The 19220-nt window shown below is 32.2% G+C and overlaps 3 protein-coding genes across 3 annotated transcripts; 1 reads left to right on the forward strand and 2 right to left on the reverse strand.

The window, feature by feature from the left end:
* Nucleotides 1–448: 448 nt before the first annotated feature.
* On the reverse strand, nt 449–10060 carry LOTGIDRAFT_215567 (hypothetical protein). The gene is made up of 5 exons (XM_009056602.1): nt 9985–10060; nt 7559–7827; nt 7108–7282; nt 2225–2300; nt 449–1529 (listed from the first exon to the last, which is right to left on the reverse strand). Exons 1-5 carry the CDS (start codon nt 10052–10054, stop codon nt 1364–1366), a joined length of 756 nt encoding a protein of 251 aa, XP_009054850.1. The 5' UTR covers nt 10055–10060; the 3' UTR covers nt 449–1363.
* Nucleotides 10061–12822: 2762 nt separating this feature from the next.
* LOTGIDRAFT_232380 (hypothetical protein) lies at nt 12823–14538 on the forward strand (the record flags this gene model as incomplete). The annotated part of the gene is made up of 2 exons (XM_009056603.1): nt 12823–12857; nt 13680–14538. The coding sequence occupies 2 exons, from the start codon at nt 12823–12825 to the stop codon at nt 14536–14538; spliced, it is 894 nt and encodes a 297-aa protein (XP_009054851.1).
* A 2388-nt stretch (nt 14539–16926) lies between these two features.
* On the reverse strand, nt 16927–18706 carry LOTGIDRAFT_118304 (hypothetical protein; the record flags this gene model as incomplete). The annotated part of the gene is made up of 5 exons (XM_009056604.1): nt 16927–17037; nt 17434–17511; nt 17742–17853; nt 18311–18409; nt 18540–18706. 5 exons carry the CDS (start codon nt 18704–18706, stop codon nt 16927–16929), a joined length of 567 nt encoding a protein of 188 aa, XP_009054852.1.
* Nucleotides 18707–19220: the final 514 nt, after the last annotated feature.

Consider the following 19220-nt stretch of genomic DNA (forward strand, 5'->3'; position numbering starts at 1 on the left):
CAAATACAATACTTTGTATTTCAAATCCAGTATTTGATGGAGGGAAATGGAATATAGAAATGATGACCCAAGGGCAGTGACATTATGTAGAAAAAAAAATTATATTGGGTTTCTATGGTAACTATATCAACAAATCTATCATGTTGTATATTTAGCTATGTTATTTTGTTAAATGTTAGATATTTTTGTGTATTTGTATCATGTAAAGTGCAATAATGTATATTCATAATAAACAGATAAAATTCTGTCTCGATCCATTCTGATTCTTTCCATTGTTTATTTGTACTTAACCTGAATATAGGAAAATACTCTTAAGATTTATTATTGATTGGTTGGCATTATACAAAAGATTGCAAAATATAGCCTCTAGCTCAAAATTAACATAGTTAAAATCAGCCAGATTCTCAATTATTACTTGATGATTTCCAATATAGTGATTTACTGTATGAAAGGTTAGTAAAAAATCTTTATTTATAATATATATACAGAATATACTATGATATATGTACATCTAAATGGAATGATTGTTATGGTAATCGGACTTTGAAACTATACTTATATAATGATTCAATTTTCTATATTGATGAAACCAAAAACATTGTATATATGTAGTCAGGTTTTCAAGGAAGTGAATGTCAAACTGGATGGTAATATTTTGCTTCAAAGAGACTTTTTTGCTAATTTTACGTTTTGAAATTTGGTAAAAATGAACTAATTAGCTACAAGAGCTCAAAAATCCTTTACCATTTTGAGATAAAAAATTCAGGTCGTACATCAATAGATCTTGAACTACCAAGCAAAAATTATGTTATTTGCAGAGATAGGCAGTGTTTTGCTTTTTCTTTAAATAAAATATATACTAAATGTGACAAATCAAGGCCTAGAAACGTTATGTTGAGATTTTTATATCAATTTCTTCAGTTTCTGGTCCCTGATAGAAAATATTGACTATAAACCATGCTAATAAGAATAAAAATGGAACAATGATTATATCACAGTATATCATCAGAAACTAACTCTCTAATCTGGCAGATTATCTTCACAATGCTTAGAATAATCAACATTGCTATTGAAAATTCTGAAAATATTTTTCCTTTCAAAATCCATATTCACTTACACTCTCTTTTTTTGTCCTAATATTTTCCATGTACCATCCATGATTTAATTAGTCTTTTTAACCCCTTCCTTCCTCTCACTTTTACCAAATGGAATTCAATGTTCATGATTGATTTCACTTCATATTTGGCAAGTTTCCAACATAGCTGTGTACATGTATTCTGACTTCCATCGAAAGGAATGGCCTGCTCAAGATGATTTCACAGTGAATGACAGACATTGGGTATGTTTTGACTTAGTCCTCAAGTTATATATAAAGAGATCCGTCAGCAGGACCGACATATCCCACCCCTATTAATATTACATCTACTAGAGTCCATACACCTAGTCCACCAAAACTAAACAGTTTACCTATAGCCTCTCTCCATAATCCTAAATAAAATCTGTCAACTCCAAACCCACCTACTGTTATACTGAAATAACAAGATATTTTACATTACTCTTGTATACATCCATCCAATATATTCACAGGTAAATCTTTCCAACAAATTTTGAATTTATTTTACTCCAGGGATCTAGGGCATGTTCATTGTTCAACCTTTCTGACTTATGGAACTGTTACTGAGCTGGTCAAAAGATGTAGTCCAACGAATGAAATCACGTGATCAACTAGCGGATTCCGTGTCAGCCGAAAATTTCTATGGAACACAAAGTGGACCATATTTTTATGTTGTTTCAGTGACTTTTAGCAATAAATCAAGCTACGTATCTTATTTTGTCAGTCACTACTTTTTTTTTTATATCGTGGTTCTTTGAAGGAATTGTCACTATTTATAATGAATTGATATTAAAGATAAATACTAAGAGAAGTTAATTATATCACCCGGAATCTATACAATGTGTTTTTCTAGACTTATTTATAGATCAAACATTGTACACGAAAATAGGTGACGCATTCTGCAGCCGTTCCCAAGTTGGTTGCTCATGAAATATGGGTCAAAGTGAAGGATTCATTAAGAAAATCGAAATAAACCAATTTTAATTATTTTGTAGAGTATCTGAGGAAACATCTAAGACATACATTTTTTTTTTCGTTTTTTTTAAATTGACGAAATTCGGTGTTGAATCCTTATATCCACGAAAATAGGTTACACTGTATAAACTATACCTGAGAATAAAGGCTGTTGACCATTTATATCCACTGGTCCAATTACATTCTCTCTCTTTATAAAACCTTCTTCTTCCTGAAATAAACACGTAGGATTCTTGAAAAAAGACAAAAAGAGACTGTGTTTAGCCAGGATAGTAACTCAGATCTTTTCAACTGAGGTTAGAACCCACAAACATAATTTTGTCCCATAAAATTCCAATACTTTTCCTAACTGGGCTACAACCAGTCCCCCTCTGCCTATTGGTGTAATAATTACTTCAGATTTCTATTCTGGATGCTGCTTATCATGGCATGGTAAAAATTGCATTTCTGCAACATATTGATGATGAGCATTATTACTATCACTAGGGCCTAGTGACTAGGCATTATAGGCTATGAGAAAACATTTTCCATGTGCTTCAATGAATTGAAATAACTATGTATGCTTGTCTCACATCAATCAATGATGATCACCAACCAAAAATAACCAATGTACTAAGTTGACAGTGTTTTTATTAATACAAAAAGCCATAATTTACTTCCCTTCTAGCACATTAAGAAATATAAAACATAAACTATTTCATTTCAATGACAACCTAAAAGCTGATGGGATTGTTACTTTAATTGTATTTTAATAAGGTTATGCATGAAAGCAAATACTGGTGTGCTGGAATAATGAAATCAATTCAAGCTTAAAGTAGATGATATGTAACCTAGTATTATACCCACAAAGAGTAGCAACGAGATTGCTTAATTTGAGAAAACCACAAAAAAATATACAACTGATCATTATTGTGTACTCATTATTGAATTTCACAGAAAACTCTATATAAAAATTGGGGTGAAAATGTTGAGAAACCAAGTTCTAGATCAATTTACATTTAATCATAAGAAATTTCACATGGAAATACTTTTAATGTTCACACATTTTCAATTCAGAAACTATTCCAGTTCACAATGGGTGGTATAAAAAGGTAAGATAGTTTTCCAAACCAACAAATAATCATCAAGAACTGCAAAATGAACAATTGTCATTACTACTTTGGTTTCAGAATAATATTACATAAATTACTTTTGAATTTGTTGAAACATCAACTTCAAAATTATACTAAATGTCATAGATCACAGGTATCTAAGGTTGGTGAAAATTTTAGCCAAGGAATAAATATAATATCAAACTTGAATTCAACTCAGAAAAGACTGAAATCAGTTATTATTATCAAGAAATGACAAGTTTTATTGAATCCGAACTCCTCTGCAATATAAGTGTGGTAGTGGTTCCCTTAACGTTAACCTTTCATGGCATTTCAACCAGAATGTCAACATATTAATAATTGTGGTAATGTCAGTACTTTGTTTTACTTATCTAATGCCATAACCAGCCATTTGCTAGTTTGTAAACAAATCCCACCTTATTCAACTGCGTAGGTATAAATGAAATCTCAAAAAATTGCATTATAGTTACATAGCCTACATTTTCTAAATTGTTTCATGTATATAACTATCTGTATTTACGAGATGAGAAAAATAATTCTTAAAATAAACCTTACTCCAAGCATGTTTACATATTATAAAGTGTGTTGTACAGAGATAAAAGACCGACATCATTTTTGCTGCGAAAAAAAAAAGACCAAAATTACAAACTCAATTTACTGTTAACATTTGAGGAATGTTTAAAAAGCATGTTACTGATTGTGAGTGATAAACATATGGTTAGGTTTTGTTTTAACTTTCACCTTATTTCATAGACTTCTTAGTACAACAATGTTAGTTATTTATCAGTTTATCATTGAATATTGAGACTGAGAATAAAGACTAATCTAAGTAAAGCTGTCTGCAATCATAAAATCAATATTTTAATCTCCATTAAGTAAGACTTGGGCATCAGACTTTTACCACTCAAAAAACTCATCTAGAGCAAATTATTATTTTCTAGAGAAATGTTGTCTGTTGTAAAACTGGTAAATATTATGCTTGTAGTAAATCTCATAAATATGATGTTTGTAGTAAGTCTGGTAAAAAGTGATGTCTGTAGTAAAACTAGTAAATATGTTTGTAGTAAATTTCATAAATACATATGATGTTTGTAGTAAATCTGATAAAATATAATGTCTGTTGTAGATCTGGTGAAATATGATAATTGTAGTAATTAGTAAATTATGATGTTTAAAGTAAAATTGGTAAAAATATGATGTTCGTAGTAAATCTGGTAAAATGTAATGTCTGTAGTAAATCTAGTAAATTATGATGTTTAAAGTAACATTGGTAAAAATACGATGTTTGTAGTAAATCTGGTAAAATATAATGTCTGTAGTAAATCTGGTAAAATGTAATGTCTGTAGTAGATCTGGTAAAATATAATGACTGTAGTAGATCTGGTAAAATATAATGTCTGTAGTAGATCTGGTAAATTATGATGTTTAAAGTAACATTGGTAAAAATAAGATGTTTAAAGTAACATTGGTAAAATATAATGTCTGTAGTAAATCTGGTAAAATGTAATGTCTGTAGTAGATTTGGTAAAATATAATGACTGTAGTAGATCTGGTAAAATGTAATGTCTGTAGTAGATCTGGTAAAATATAATGACTGTAGTAGATCTGGTAAAATATAATGTCTGTAGTAGATCTGGTAAAATGTAATGTCTGTAGTAGATTTGGTAAAATATAATGACTGTAGTAGATCTGGTAAAATGTAATGTCTGTAGTAGATCTGGTAAAATATAATGACTGTAGTAGATCTGGTAAAATATAATGTCTGTAGTAGATCTGGTAAATTATGATGTTTAAAGTAACATTGGTAAAAATAAGATGTTCGTAGTAAATCTGGTAAAATATAATGTCTGTAGTACATCTGGTAAAATATAATGTCTGTAGTAGATCTGGTAAAATGTAATGACTGTAGTAGATCTGGTAAAATATAATGACTGTATTAGATCTGGTAAAATGTAATGTCTGTAGTAGATCTGGTAAAATGTAATGTCTGTAGTAGATCTGGTAAAATATAATGACTGTAGTAAATCTGGTAAAATATAATGTCTGTAGTAGATCTGGTAAAATATAATGTCTGTAGTAGATCTGGTAAAATATTATGACTGTAGTAGATCTGGTAAAATATAATGACTGTAGTAAATCTGGTAAAATATAATGTCTGTAGTAGATCTGGTAAAATGTAATGATTGTAGTAGATCTGGTAAAATATAATGACTGTAGTAAATCTGGTAAAATATAATGACTGTAGTAGATCTGGTAAAATATAATGTCTGTAGTAGATCTGGTAAAATATAATGTCTGTAGTAGATCTGGTAAAATGTAATGACTATAGTAAATCTGGTAAAATATAATGACTGTAGTAGATCTGGTAAAATATAATGACTGTAGTAGATCTGGTAAAATATAATGTCTCTAGTAGATCTGGTAAAATATAATGACTGTAGTAGATCTGGTAAAATATAATGACTGTAGTAGATCTGGTAAAATATAATGTCTGTAGTAGATCTGGTAAAATATAATGTCTGTAGTAGATCTGGTAAAATATAATGACTGTAGTAGATCTGGTAAAATATAATGACTGTAGTAGATCTGGTAAAATATAATGTCTCTAGTAGATCTGGTAAAATATAATGTCTGTAGTAGATCTGGTAAAATATAATGACTGTAGTAGATCTGGTAAAATGTAATGACTGTAGTAGATCTGGTAAAATATAATGACTGTAGTAAATCTGGTAAAATATAATGACTGTAGTAGATCTGGTAAAATGTAATGTTTGTAGTAGATCTGGTAAAATGTAATGTTTGTAGTAGATCTGGTAAAATGTAATGTTTGTAGTAGATCTGGTAAAATATAATGACTGTAGTAGATCTGATAAAATATAATGTCTGTAGTAGATCTGGTAAAATGTAATGTTTGTAGTAGATCTGGTAAAATATAATGTTTGTAGTAGATCTGGTAAAATATAATGACTGTAGTAGATCTGGTAAAATATAATGACTGTAGTAGATCTGGTAAAATATAATGTCTGTAGTAGATCTGGTAAAATGTAATGTTTGTAGTAGATCTGGTAAAATGTAATGTTTGTAGTAGATCTGGTAAAATATAATGTCTGTAGTAGATCTGGTAAAATATTATGACTGTAGTAGATCTGGTAAAATGTAATGTCTGTAGTAGATCTGGTAAAATATAATGACTGTAGTAAATCTGGTAAAATATAATGTCTGTAGTAGATCTGGTAAAATGTAATGTTTGTAGTAGATCTGGTAAAATATAATGACTGTAGTAGATCTGGTAAAATATAATGACTGTAGTAGATCTGGTAAAATATAATGTCTGTAGTAAATCTGGTAAAATGTAATGTCTGTAGTAGATTTGGTAAAATATAATGTCTGTAGTAGATCTGGTAAAATGTAATGTCTGTAGTAGATCTGGTAAAATATAATGTTTGTAGTAAAGTTGGTAAAGTATGATGTTTGTATTAAAGTGGGTAAAGTATGATGTTTGTAGTAAAGTTGGTAAGATATGATGTTTGAAGTAAAGTTGGTAAAGTATGATGTTTGTAGTAAAGTTGGTAAAGTATGATGTTTGTAGTAAAGTTGGTAAGGTATGATGTTTGTAGTAAAGTTGGTAAAGTATGATGTTTGTATTAAAGTTGGTAAAGTATGATGTTTGAAGTAAAGTGGGTAAAGTATGATGTTTGTAGTAAAGTTGGTAAGGTATGATGTTTGAAGTAACTTTGATAAACTGTCATGACTATCTTTTAGTAAATCTGGTAAAATATGATGTCAGTATCAAATGTAGTAAAATATCACCATGGGATAGTAAATCATGTAAAATATGGTGTTTGTAGTAAAAAAAATTTTAAAAAGTCAATATTTTTCAATTTCCATATGAAAAAATACACTTACCTAAACATAGGACATCTTGTTGGGCCGTACATAATGATATATATGTAGATCTTGGTGGATAATAATTTTTAGAGTTGGATATCATACATGTAGTAGAATGGTTACATTGATATTTAACCTCTGGTAGTTGATAGCAGAACCTACATTCAAACTGCCTTCTAAATACTTGATTACCCTGAACATATTGAAAACCAACTAAAAAACATCACTTGTATTCACTTGCAAACAAATATTTTATATGGCATAATATTATCTATATTAAAAGAAATGTTATTAATTAAAAACTCAAAAAATAGCTATACAGCAAAAGAAAATTATTGAAAGATTTAAATCCGAAAACATAACATGGTTGGCCCTGCTCACAGGATTTATAGGTATTGACAAAATCCATTGAAATGATAACCTTTTCAGGAGGTTTTTTTTAACTAAAATTATTTAAGTCAGAACTTACAGTGCAATTGACTTGAGGCTTAGGTGAACACTCTGCCTCTTGAACAGAACCATAAAAACATGAAGTATTAAATGAACACTGGATACAGTCACCACCTAACTGTGAACACTGAACATTACTAGGACAATGTTCTAGAGGATTGATGGAATCAGTCGTTGGGGCTGGAGTTGTTTGATTAAATGATGCTGTACTGCTATCTAGACTAGATATAGCTATGGACTGTGATACTGAGTTAGTTGACACAGGAATTGTCGTTCCTGTACTCTGTCCTAAAATATAAAAACATGCCGTTTCAAAAGCACTTGTTGTGGATTGGTGGTTTCATACAGTTCCTTGAAATCAATTCACATTGAGGCAATTTATATGGGCTACTTGAAAACTGAATATCATATTATTTTTCTTAGTAAGTTTAGATTGCCGGTAGACACGCAGACTTGATCCCATTCATATACAGTTAAAGGGACAGATAGGCCACTTTTTTTAACCAATCATACTTTAGTCTCAGAAACTGGAATTTTTTAGCTAAGCCTGATCAATTATAGTGTTCAAAGTTCACCATGTGTGTCCAGAATTATCTGCAATTGAACGTTAAAATGACGACTCGTCAACTTTTCCACATGGTGTCAGTTTGGATCTGAACTTGCACTCTATGTAGAGTAGGCCTATTTATACTAATATGTGTGTTTGTGCACTCTCAGACATGTTCACAAAGTTAGGACAGATAGATCTTGGATAACCAGTAAAGTAAAGAAGGCTACAAATATTAGATAATGTTTTGCCTTGGGTGATATTTTGCCTGCTTCTCTGACTCCAGAGGCAAAGCATTGCGTACAATTCCAATAAGAAGTGGATAAAAAGACAATATAATAGGCCTTTACAAAAGGGAGAGAAACTCTTGGTAGAGAGAAAGGGCAAATGCTGGCTTGAGGATGCTTTTCAGTAGGAGGGATACATGTGAAAGCAAGGCCTATCTATCCTTTCGTGTCACCCTTAGGGCGACGATGGGAGAGCTCTATTTTTACTGCTTCCCGCAAGAGGTGTCAGAAAAGTTACCACAGGGATAAATGGCTTGTGTCAGCGAAGCGTCTTATTTTGTCAGTCACTTTTTTTTTTTATATCGTGGTTCTTTGAAGGAATTGTCACTAGTTATAATGAATTGATATTAAAGATAAATACTAAGAGAAGATAATTATACCACCCGGTATCTATACAACGTGTTCTTCTCGACATATTTATTGATCAAACATTGTACACAAAAATAGGTGACGCATTCTGCCGCAGTTGCCGAGTTGGTTGCTCATGAAATATGGGTCAAAGTGAAAGATTCATAAAGAAAATCGAAATAAACCAATTTTAATTATTTTGTAGAGTATCTGAGGAAACATCTAAGACATAAAAAAAACTTTTTTTAACTTTGACGAAATTCGGTGTTAAATCCTTATATGCACGAAAAATAGGTTACACCACTGTACTAAATCAAATCATCAAATATTTTTTAAGAAATTTTAATTAAGGCTAAAAATCCATACAGATCGGTTCTGTGTGATATTTAACATCCAAGAAATCATACCGATAGTAAGCTCGTGTTACACACTCCGTGTTAATATCCAACAGTGTTAGTGTCCAAATTCGGTACTAACACCAGTTTTAAAGGGAAACTACGTCTTAGAATACACTCGTCCTGTGGCTAATATTTGTGTTTCATAGTGGCCATTGATTAAATAAGTATGCATCCCACACTTTATCAAGTTTGAAAAAGCGATAATGAAACTATAATCAGAATTTTTAAAAAAAGTGAGCTAGCGATAAGTCTGTTCTGTTTGAGAAAAAAAGAGTCTGGGTAATCAACACTAAAACAGGAAAGAATCATCTTCCTGTGTATACAAACAAACTTTGCCAATAATTAATATTCGTTGAAAATTGTATGAATTGCTTTTTTGCGGAGTCGCTTAATCTCCTACGAGGCATTATTATTCAGTCTTCAAAATGTGTCTGACAATGTCGAGGTCAATTCATGAGTAGAGGTCACGGACATGGGAAAACCCATTTGAGAGTTACTTCTCCTTGAAAATTACACCAAATTTCCTAGACTCACGATTTGAAAATCGCTTAATGGATGTATTAAGCGTTTTATAATTAATTACTTGATTTTATGGATATATCGGATTATAGAGGGATTTTGATGTATAGTTAGGACACCAGTTATGTCCACTGATGGATATATACTGTTATTGGTCAAATTTGAGCAAAATTAAAATTTTATGTTCATCCTAAGACGTAGTATCCCTTTAACACTAACATGGGATTTGAACTCACCCAGTGAGTTGAGACAAGTTCGTACCGATTTCCCAATAATGACTCATATTTACGTCATACGTCTTATTTGATGTGATACTCATTACGAAATGTTACAATTAATACGTTACCATCAATATTAGTCGTTCGAATAAAGCTGAATATTTCTAAAATCACGAAAATCCAAAAGATACATTTCATTTTCTACCATTTCTCTTCCAAAGTAAACAAATCAATATCCGGCAAGGGCAGACAACTCGTAATAGCAATTTATGGAATGTCAAAGAAGGAATATTACAATTTAGCTTGATGAAAGGAGGATGCGTTAGAAAATCAATAAGTGCTAATTTACCGGAATACTATTATTGGTATGTAAATTTCTCAATTTTTCTTAAACATAATTCACAACAGTTTTGTTGTTTATCGCCCTCTCATGGTGTCAATTTCAGAAAATAATTGATTTTTTTTAATTGAGCGAAAATTGTGCGGAGTTTCATATAAATTGTCGTCTATGGTTCTAGTTCGTAGTCAGTACACTTACTAGTAAACTGTTTGCATGCTATTAGAATTATTTGACCCGAATTTTAACCCTGGTTCTTTTGCGTGGGTTATAGGACATTTCGAATGTTTTGGAAATCTTGTCATTTGGATTGTTAACAATATTATAATCGATAGTCAACGAGGGAATTATTGTAAGATCATAGTGGAAGAAATTTCTTTTTCTTATCTGGCTTGTCATTGCCGCCGGCTAATGTAGGTTAGAACCGCAAAGCCGGACTAATTGTGAAGAAAATCAGTCCGACATTATAAATATTTTATGTGTTAAGGCTAGTTGAATTTACAGTAGAATCTTGATCTGTTAATGGTTTTAGTAAATAGCTAGCTTATACTTCATAAACCATTTTATAGTAATTTTATTCGTCAGTCGGAAAATTGTCTTGACCTTCAACGATCAGAATTGCTCTATAATTCACAAGGAAACGTACGATATCTTATTTTTTAATATTGGAAACTTAGAAACCATTTTTTAACTCTGAACCCAAAACAAATAGGTTCCATTGGCAAACTGTGCTCGACAGTATAATAATCTAGTTGAGACATAATGACAATTTAATTGTACATACATGTAGGCCAACTCGTTTGTTAAATAAAACTTTGCTATTTCATTGAAACTGCTTTAGTCTACATGCTGTGATTATTCGGGGCCTCGGAATCAAATGCTAATGCCTCTGTCGTAGCAAAATTTCACCGATCTCACGTCTTCATGGAAATGGGCAATTAGTGTTTTAAAGTTTCATCTTGTATATTGGACCTAAGCCTATCTATTTCTATAAAATAAAATATCAAACTGATGAGAGCAACTGTATTTGGCACGAAACAGTTTTCTATTGTCAGAATGCCTAAATCTAATGTAAAATTGAATCATTGAAAGTCCCCGAGGGATCATTGTCTCTTTACACTGGTATACGGGTATTATAGATCACTATATATAGAGACATATAGAAACATATTGATCATGAAAGTAATATCATACTTTATAAACTTCTTGAAAAAAATCAATGAAATGTGCTATCAAAACAAATTATATTGAAGAAATTAGACATGTTTCAAGGCCTTTACTTGTCACGTATCTCACGACGGGTGAGGAAAATAAATAGTGGATTGAAACGATGTATACTATTATAGCCTGAAAACTTCGACGTACATGTAAGTCTTATTTTGGGTATTGTAGTTTTAATGGACATATTAATAATTGACTTTAAGCTGAGAATTTACGAGTTACTGTATCCGACGTTGATTACGAGGCGATGTAGCCTACTATGTTGGATTATTGACATTGCAGAAAATAGAAGAAGCAAATATACAGGTATGCTCCGCATACGATTGGCTTCTTCTATTTATCATCGACAGTCTCACACCCAACCCACTCCCCAGCGAACATTGTATCTCGTCTATATTGTATTTCCGGTTGCCTTGTCCGCAACCATGTATGGCTCACTGCCATATTTCTGATAGATATTTGACTTTTGACCTTACTGGGACAACGTATAATGTGTGTCTGGTGAAACAGTAACATTTTCAGTCTTACTACTCAATCGATAGTTTTGTTCGGTAGCTATTTTCGGACCTAAACTCTTAAATATGTGAGCTCTCTGACCGGGGACAGCCAGGTCGCCAAGTTTCAGTTACCGTGCAATAAATGAGATAGAAATCGATGAAAATTATGTAAAAAACAACCCCAAAACATCAATAGAACACACATGTTATATAATACGACACAACATTCATATACCGACTTAAAGAGACTTTTGATAGAAAAGTAGTTATAAATGCACAAAATGTGGGCTAATGAAGACGGATGAATTCAGGCCATCCGCGACGGGTCAACGGGTCTTGTAGAACAACCCCGAGAGTGGGGTTCTCCGTCACTGAAGCCCTAACATGGGGTATTAATAAAAAATATATTCCTTATATCAGTCTGCAACCTTCTTGCTTTCAATAAATAAAGACTGTCTTAGAGTTTTTTTCCCTGAGATATCACGAAACCATCGTTTATTTCTTCAACGATAGACCTATAAAACCATCTCTATAATTAGTTTAAGCAATGTCTTGAAAATAAGAGCATTAAGGCAATTTGAAACCATTAATCAAATTATGATCATGTAGCCACTGACTTAATTCATTTTTTCCATACAAAATGGCTATTAATGATGCCTGTTTTGTTTGATATAATCGATGGAAATAATGGTAACTAAAAATTTTATTTCTCTACATATCCTGCTCAAAATGTAAAGGAGAAAGTCAAGTCAGAAATCCATACCAATTCTTCTCTTGGCAACACACCCCGTATATAGTTTTACAACACCGATTAGAGAAATATAATTTGCCTGTGTTGAACAGTTATAATTATTATGTACGGTATTGATAATTAAAACAGACAGACGGGCATAAGACTGAGAGAAGCAATCATGTGTCATGGGTCGAACTCCGGTCTTTATCTCCTGTAAGTTCCAATTACACAGTGAATATACATGTATAACAGTAACTAGGTGACCTTATGAAGGTGACAGAGGAATTATATCAGGAATTATATTTATGGAATAATGACAACTATCTACTGATAATAACTCTCTGTTGTCTAATTATAATCTCACATTGTCAGATGATTATCTCAATATTCTCATTATTCTTCTCTTATACACTGACTCCGACTAGACCATTAGCTAACTGTAGGTCAATATATATTGCAAGGTTGGCAGAGATTTACAGATTTAAGGATTTTGTATCCATTAGTCCAGGGCTGCGAATTTGGGACTGGGGGGTTTTCAAGAAGTGAATCGAAGCCAATCAGAAAACTCGTAGCTAAGCCGCAAAGAATAATAATCCTGGATAATCAACTAAGTGTCAATATAAGACATAGTGATTAGATGGTTCCTTCCTGTTATCATGCTGTGTGTTTCATATTTCTTGACATTATAATTATTTCTTTTTTAAATAACGAATATACATGTATACGATGTAGTTAGTTATTGATTCCAATTCACTCAAGGTTACAGTTGTTTAATTATGTGGATGAGCATGCAATAGATTTTCATTCTGACAATTATTGATTCGGGTATGAACAATTCAGATAGGCCTACTTAGATCTAGGCAATAAAAGGTCACATATATCCGTATTCAAGTGTATATATTATACAGCTGGTGAAGATGACATTAGCCCTGTTCTTCAAAATGCTTTCCCCACTAATAGAATACTAACCCGGCTTTATATTGGAGGGAATTGGATTTACTCTAAGCACAAAACATCTCTTCTTTTTCATTTCAGATCAAATTACACCAACATGAAGAATCCCAAAATGATTAAGGAGTTTAATGGGGTGATCCCTTCCGGTGACGATAAATTTAAACCAGATAGAAAGGATCCTTGGCTTCGAGACATTATTGTAATTGCTGAAAAGATTTTCATAACAGATTTTGGAAATTCTTCCGTTAAAGTGTTTGATATGGAAGGAAAACCACTGGCCAAAAGAGTGTTAACCGGTCCACCGAATAGCATAACACAAGTCAAACCGGAAGTGATAGCAGTCACCATTCCATTCGATGATGACCCTGCAGTTCAGTTGTTAGATATTAAAGATTTAGAAATGACAGTGCAGACCTGTCTTCAGACTCAATATACATTCCGAGGTATCGCTAAATTAGACGATTCCTCTATGGTCGTCAGTACCGCTTGGTGGAATGGTCTTGGACGTGCTTTCATCATCTCGCATGATGGAACGGTCGTCAAATCGTATGGTCATCCCACCGAAGAGAAAAAAGCTCTAACCCAATGTGCTACGTTTCTGTGCTGCACCAAATCTGGTGATATTGTATTGTCTGATTGTAATGAAAACTGTATTGTATGTCTGAAACCAGATGGAAGCATTAAATATACGTGCTATGGTACCAAAGATGAAGAGTTTCAGCTAGTGGTCGGAGTAACTTGTGATAGCGATGGAACTGTTTATGTGGCAGATGAGCACAAAAATAATATCTTCGTAATATCCAATGATGGAAAAGATGTAACCTTATTATTTGATAACGAGAATGATTTCGATCAACCATGGGGCGTCCATGTTGAGGAAAAGAAACTCTATGTTGCCGAGCGGCACGGGAAAATTAAAATTTTCGATTTGAGCGAATAACGCAATAATGCGACTGATTCAGTGGTTTCTGCTTATTGTTACAAATATCTATTTTTATGACAAACACACTATGATTGGTCCGAGGTGGTTTCAGGAACAGGGGTGTCAGATTTCTAGTAATTATTTAAGATGCTAATGTCCCTCTCTAAGTACCATCTTGTATGTTTAATTTTTGTCCGACCGTAGATTGAAGGTCAATCTTTCGCAGACGTTACCAACAGTACACGGGATTGTAGATTTAATTGAGTTGAAGGTAGCCAGTTTGACAACTTCTCTAGACCATTCACTGTGAAGGCGTCGAATCCTCTTGAAGGCAATTCTTCATTGTTGCCTTGGCTGTTTCAATCTAAATGCGGTTACACCATGGGTCTTGTATAGATATGGAACCTTATTTTTCCCCGAATCCCTTACCGTAACAATAAAACCATAATGTTGGTACTTACAATCCTCTTAGCGTGGAACATAGACTGCAATTCATTCTCTATACCTCTTGTACCAGTGAGCTTTTTTGGTTTACAAACAAACAAAACTATAGGTGGCTTGATAATTGGTACGTTTCAGAATGCAAGGGTTGAAAATAAAGTTGTTAGTCTGCAGGTTTCGGACAATATTTATTACGGTTGATTATTATATGGTTCTCACCACCCCATTAATGGTAATGTGTTTTTCTTCATGTGTGTAAGTATATTCCTGTGGGGGGACCCCTCCCATTTTTCTGTGCCTTCTTACATTATAGCCTATAATACCTTTATTTGTTCTTTGTATTGTGTGGATAGAAAGAAATGACATGCATTTTACTATTATGTTTAAAGACTGAAACAGTGTTAAAACAAAGATAACCAAGTGTTTTCAATATCCCTCAAAGCGATACTTATATCTATATGTTTAACTCAAAAGAACAAAAAAATAAATTATAATTTACTCATATTGCCAATGACTTGAGCTACATTCTGTATTGAAATTGCCAGAAAAGGGTTACTATTACTCAAGCATCGAGCTTTTTCGAGCAATATTTCCATTGGACGAATTCCGTTGATTGCGAGATAAAGTATCAAAGGCCAGATATTTTCCGACTCGTACGGCCTTGCATGGATGAAGATATGGTCTGCCTTGAACATAATCTGTTTTTTATTGAACTTTAACCTCTTAAAGGTATACGATCTCTTCGGATGACAAAAAATGAATGTTTCTAAACTTGGCCAAAATGAGTCTTTGTCCATAAGTGGACTAACCTGGTGTCATAACAAGCCTATCGTACAGAATCCATTAAACTAAGTAATTTTGAAACACGCATAGAAGCACTTTTCAATAATTATTTAGTTTACTGGAAATATCGTCTTGAATAGACATTCTATTCTTTAATCATGGCACCTGGTATATAAGTCCAACTGATATATCCTCTAATTGACCAAGTTTGGGACATTAAATTTGATGTCCATTCTAAGAGGTACTTATTCCTTTAAATAATCTGTGATCCTTTACACCACTTTATTTTCTTTAGTTATATCATATTATGTAATTGTGTTAATAAGGTTCGGATACCAAATTCAAAGGAATTTTCAGGACATCTGGTTCAGCTTGAACTGTTGAAGATCCATATTTATGTAATATAAAAATTATCTTGGCATCTCATAATTTGACGACTCTATGCCTTTAGCTTATAATTTGAAAGATTGTACATACAAATCTTTGTAACTGCGGCATTCTTTAAGGTATAAAAATTGGTGTTATTAAAGCGCAATAGGGTTGATCCAGTGGTTAAAGGGAGGTAACACATATTAACTTCCTCACTATCTGTTAAAATCATAGAAGAATTTGTCTCGTTCTATTCCCTACACCTCAAATACCATATACGTATATTTTAGTAATGAATTATTAACACACATCACTGGGATATCAAGCTACAAAAGTGTCCAATTTTTAAACAATTTGATTAGTTAAGTCCAATATTAACTGAGTTTGTATTTTATATTTGTTTGAATATTTTTTTTTCTGCCCAATTGTTGATATTTATTGTCAAAATACTTTCAATACCTTGTTTCTGTAATAAACAAAGATTTATAACCTAATTTTGAAATCAGTTTCTTTAAATTCACTATTTTTATTTGGGCCGATTTCTTCCACGGGGATTGCAGCCTTTGAACGCATATCAAAATATGTACAAGTTGTATCCAAAAGCCAAAAAGATGGCAAGTCTTCGGATGCTCAAACTCGGCAAAGCATTCACAATGTGGACATTGCAAACAGATGATGCAATGCACGTGGACATATAGGATATAAGAACAAAGAATATACAGATTTGAGAATGTTAAAGTTAAAATTTATTATCCTGAAATGTACAAAATGAATTTAGAAACAATGAGAAATATTTATCTATATATACATAAATTAATTATGTTTTTTTGGTGGAACTGCGAATCTTCTGCTACTGCTGTACCATAATAAACAAGGAATACCTAATGAAGGTAAAGTCATAACAGCAAACACTAACCAATCCAACTGAAAAATAGAGTTTAATAATGGTAAGGTTCATAGATTGGTCAGCATTCCCAAGTAATACAGATCAGAATGTCTTTGATGTTTTGATTGAAAAATCAAATAACACTCCAAAGGATATGAGGACATGTGTTTGGGATACACAAGCCTCATCAGGGCAGTCATTTCAAAATTACTTTATAATATTGAAATTGAATCAAAATAAATTGGAGTACTAAGCATTTAATTTACGAATTAAGTTTTAAAATGGCAAGAAGTCAGGTCAATTTGATACAGATGGAAATAGCTAAAACCTATCTAAATCAGATTATATGAAAGAAGTTTTAAGCTGAGACCAGAATGAAGAAGGATCTACAGTAATTCAATGTAAAAAAAAAATTGAAATTAAGCTGTACTTACAACATGGGGAGAGAATCTTCTATCAAATTCTTTTCTATTAACAATACCACCTTCGCCTGGGGCACTGGTATAACCAAACTAAAAATATAAAGCAGACAAATAAATGCACTGATATCATATGGTAAGTTAATATATGACTGCTTGAAGACCAGAGATAATCCTAGCTTATTTTGAAGACTTATTTCTTGCAAAAATGCTGTTTTTTTTTTTTAATTTTAACCTCTCAAATGAACTCTTTTCATATGAGATGTTTAAAAATATGAGCATGTGTGTTACCATATTAACCACACCTAATTACTAATACCTACCCTCTGTTCTTTTTTATCTTCTTTTGAATGATAAGATACTTCTGCTGATGTAAAATTAAAATAACCATATTTGGTAGGTTGTAAAATGACTGCATGGGTTACATTGGCACCTCTAGTATATGGTTAAGGATTGTAATATAGTGTCATTTAATACACATGTCCATATTGGTTACTCAGTCAGGGCATTCTTACTTTCATGATTTCATATCAAAGTGAGCTGAGTATAGCAATACATCAATGTAACCAAACTTTATGGTATATTACTTATAGATTATAGTAGAATAAACCATGCATGTTTCAATTAATTTCTAAAATTATATATTCTACCTAAAATTGCAACAGCTCAAGATCTGAGGTAATCTTTTTTTTAAAAAAGTCAAAAAATAAATCAGAAGATATTTACAAACTGGCATTAATCCCTAAAATGTCATATTTGACTCAATATAGTGGATGTTCATGTTGGTTACTCAGTCAAGGCATTATTAATTTCATGATTTTATATCAAAGTGAGCTGAGTAAGCAATACATCATTGTAACCATTGTAACTTCTACTATATTTAAAAGGATACGGTCCAATTCTTTCCCATGTAACATCTAAATTTCCTCTAACAACATCAAAATCAGCAGCTGGGAAGCTAGAATCTTTCAGATGAACATCTAATGCTGGTCTACAAGAAAAAGTGACAATGTCAAATGCAACATTAGAATATTTCAAGCAATTTTGCAGTACCGGTAGCTATTGTATTATCAGAAAGTGAATTTTGCGAAAATAGAAAATTTAAAAATGTGGCAACTTACCCTCCTCCAACATTAAATATTTTATATTCTACGGTGAGGTCTTTTCCTTCTACTAAGAAATTATTTAAAACATTTTTGGAAATTAACAATCTGGCTTCAGGGTCTTCTTGTTGACCAGCTGATAAACTGGCCAATGTGAGGATAACAGCTGCTACTATTAATCTCATCTGCAAAATTAACAATAATTTCTCAGTACATGTATTCAATGAACACTGCAAGATTTAAATCAATACTATAGGCCTAGCTGCTCACAAACAGTCTACACACAAGTCACTCACACAAAAGTGGATATGAGGAAATACATGAATTGAAATCCTAAGGTACTTTCATATACAGATCGCATTAAAGAAAATTTGAAAGAGATGTCCAGAATTCAACGTATCAGACACACACAAAAACCGAACTTAGTCGGAGCAAAGGAAGCCACGTCAACAAAACAAGCTGTGTGACAAAACTTGGCTTCAAAATAACTGTTTCAACTTTATAAACTGAAATCAAAAGCTACAACTTCACCAATAAAAGAAATGAAGTTTGCTGCATAATCCTGTGTGGTTGTTTCAAATAAAAGTTATCACAATTAATGATGTATTTGAAAAAGGTTTAAAATAATTTGTCCAACACATCATGCTTACCTTGGAGGTTTGTGAAAGGAAGTGTGCGTGTTTCTGGGAAATGACCTAC

Source organism: Lottia gigantea (genome assembly GCF_000327385.1).
Source record: "Lottia gigantea unplaced genomic scaffold LOTGIsca_28, whole genome shotgun sequence".
Classification (NCBI taxonomy): domain Eukaryota; kingdom Metazoa; phylum Mollusca; class Gastropoda; family Lottiidae; genus Lottia; species Lottia gigantea.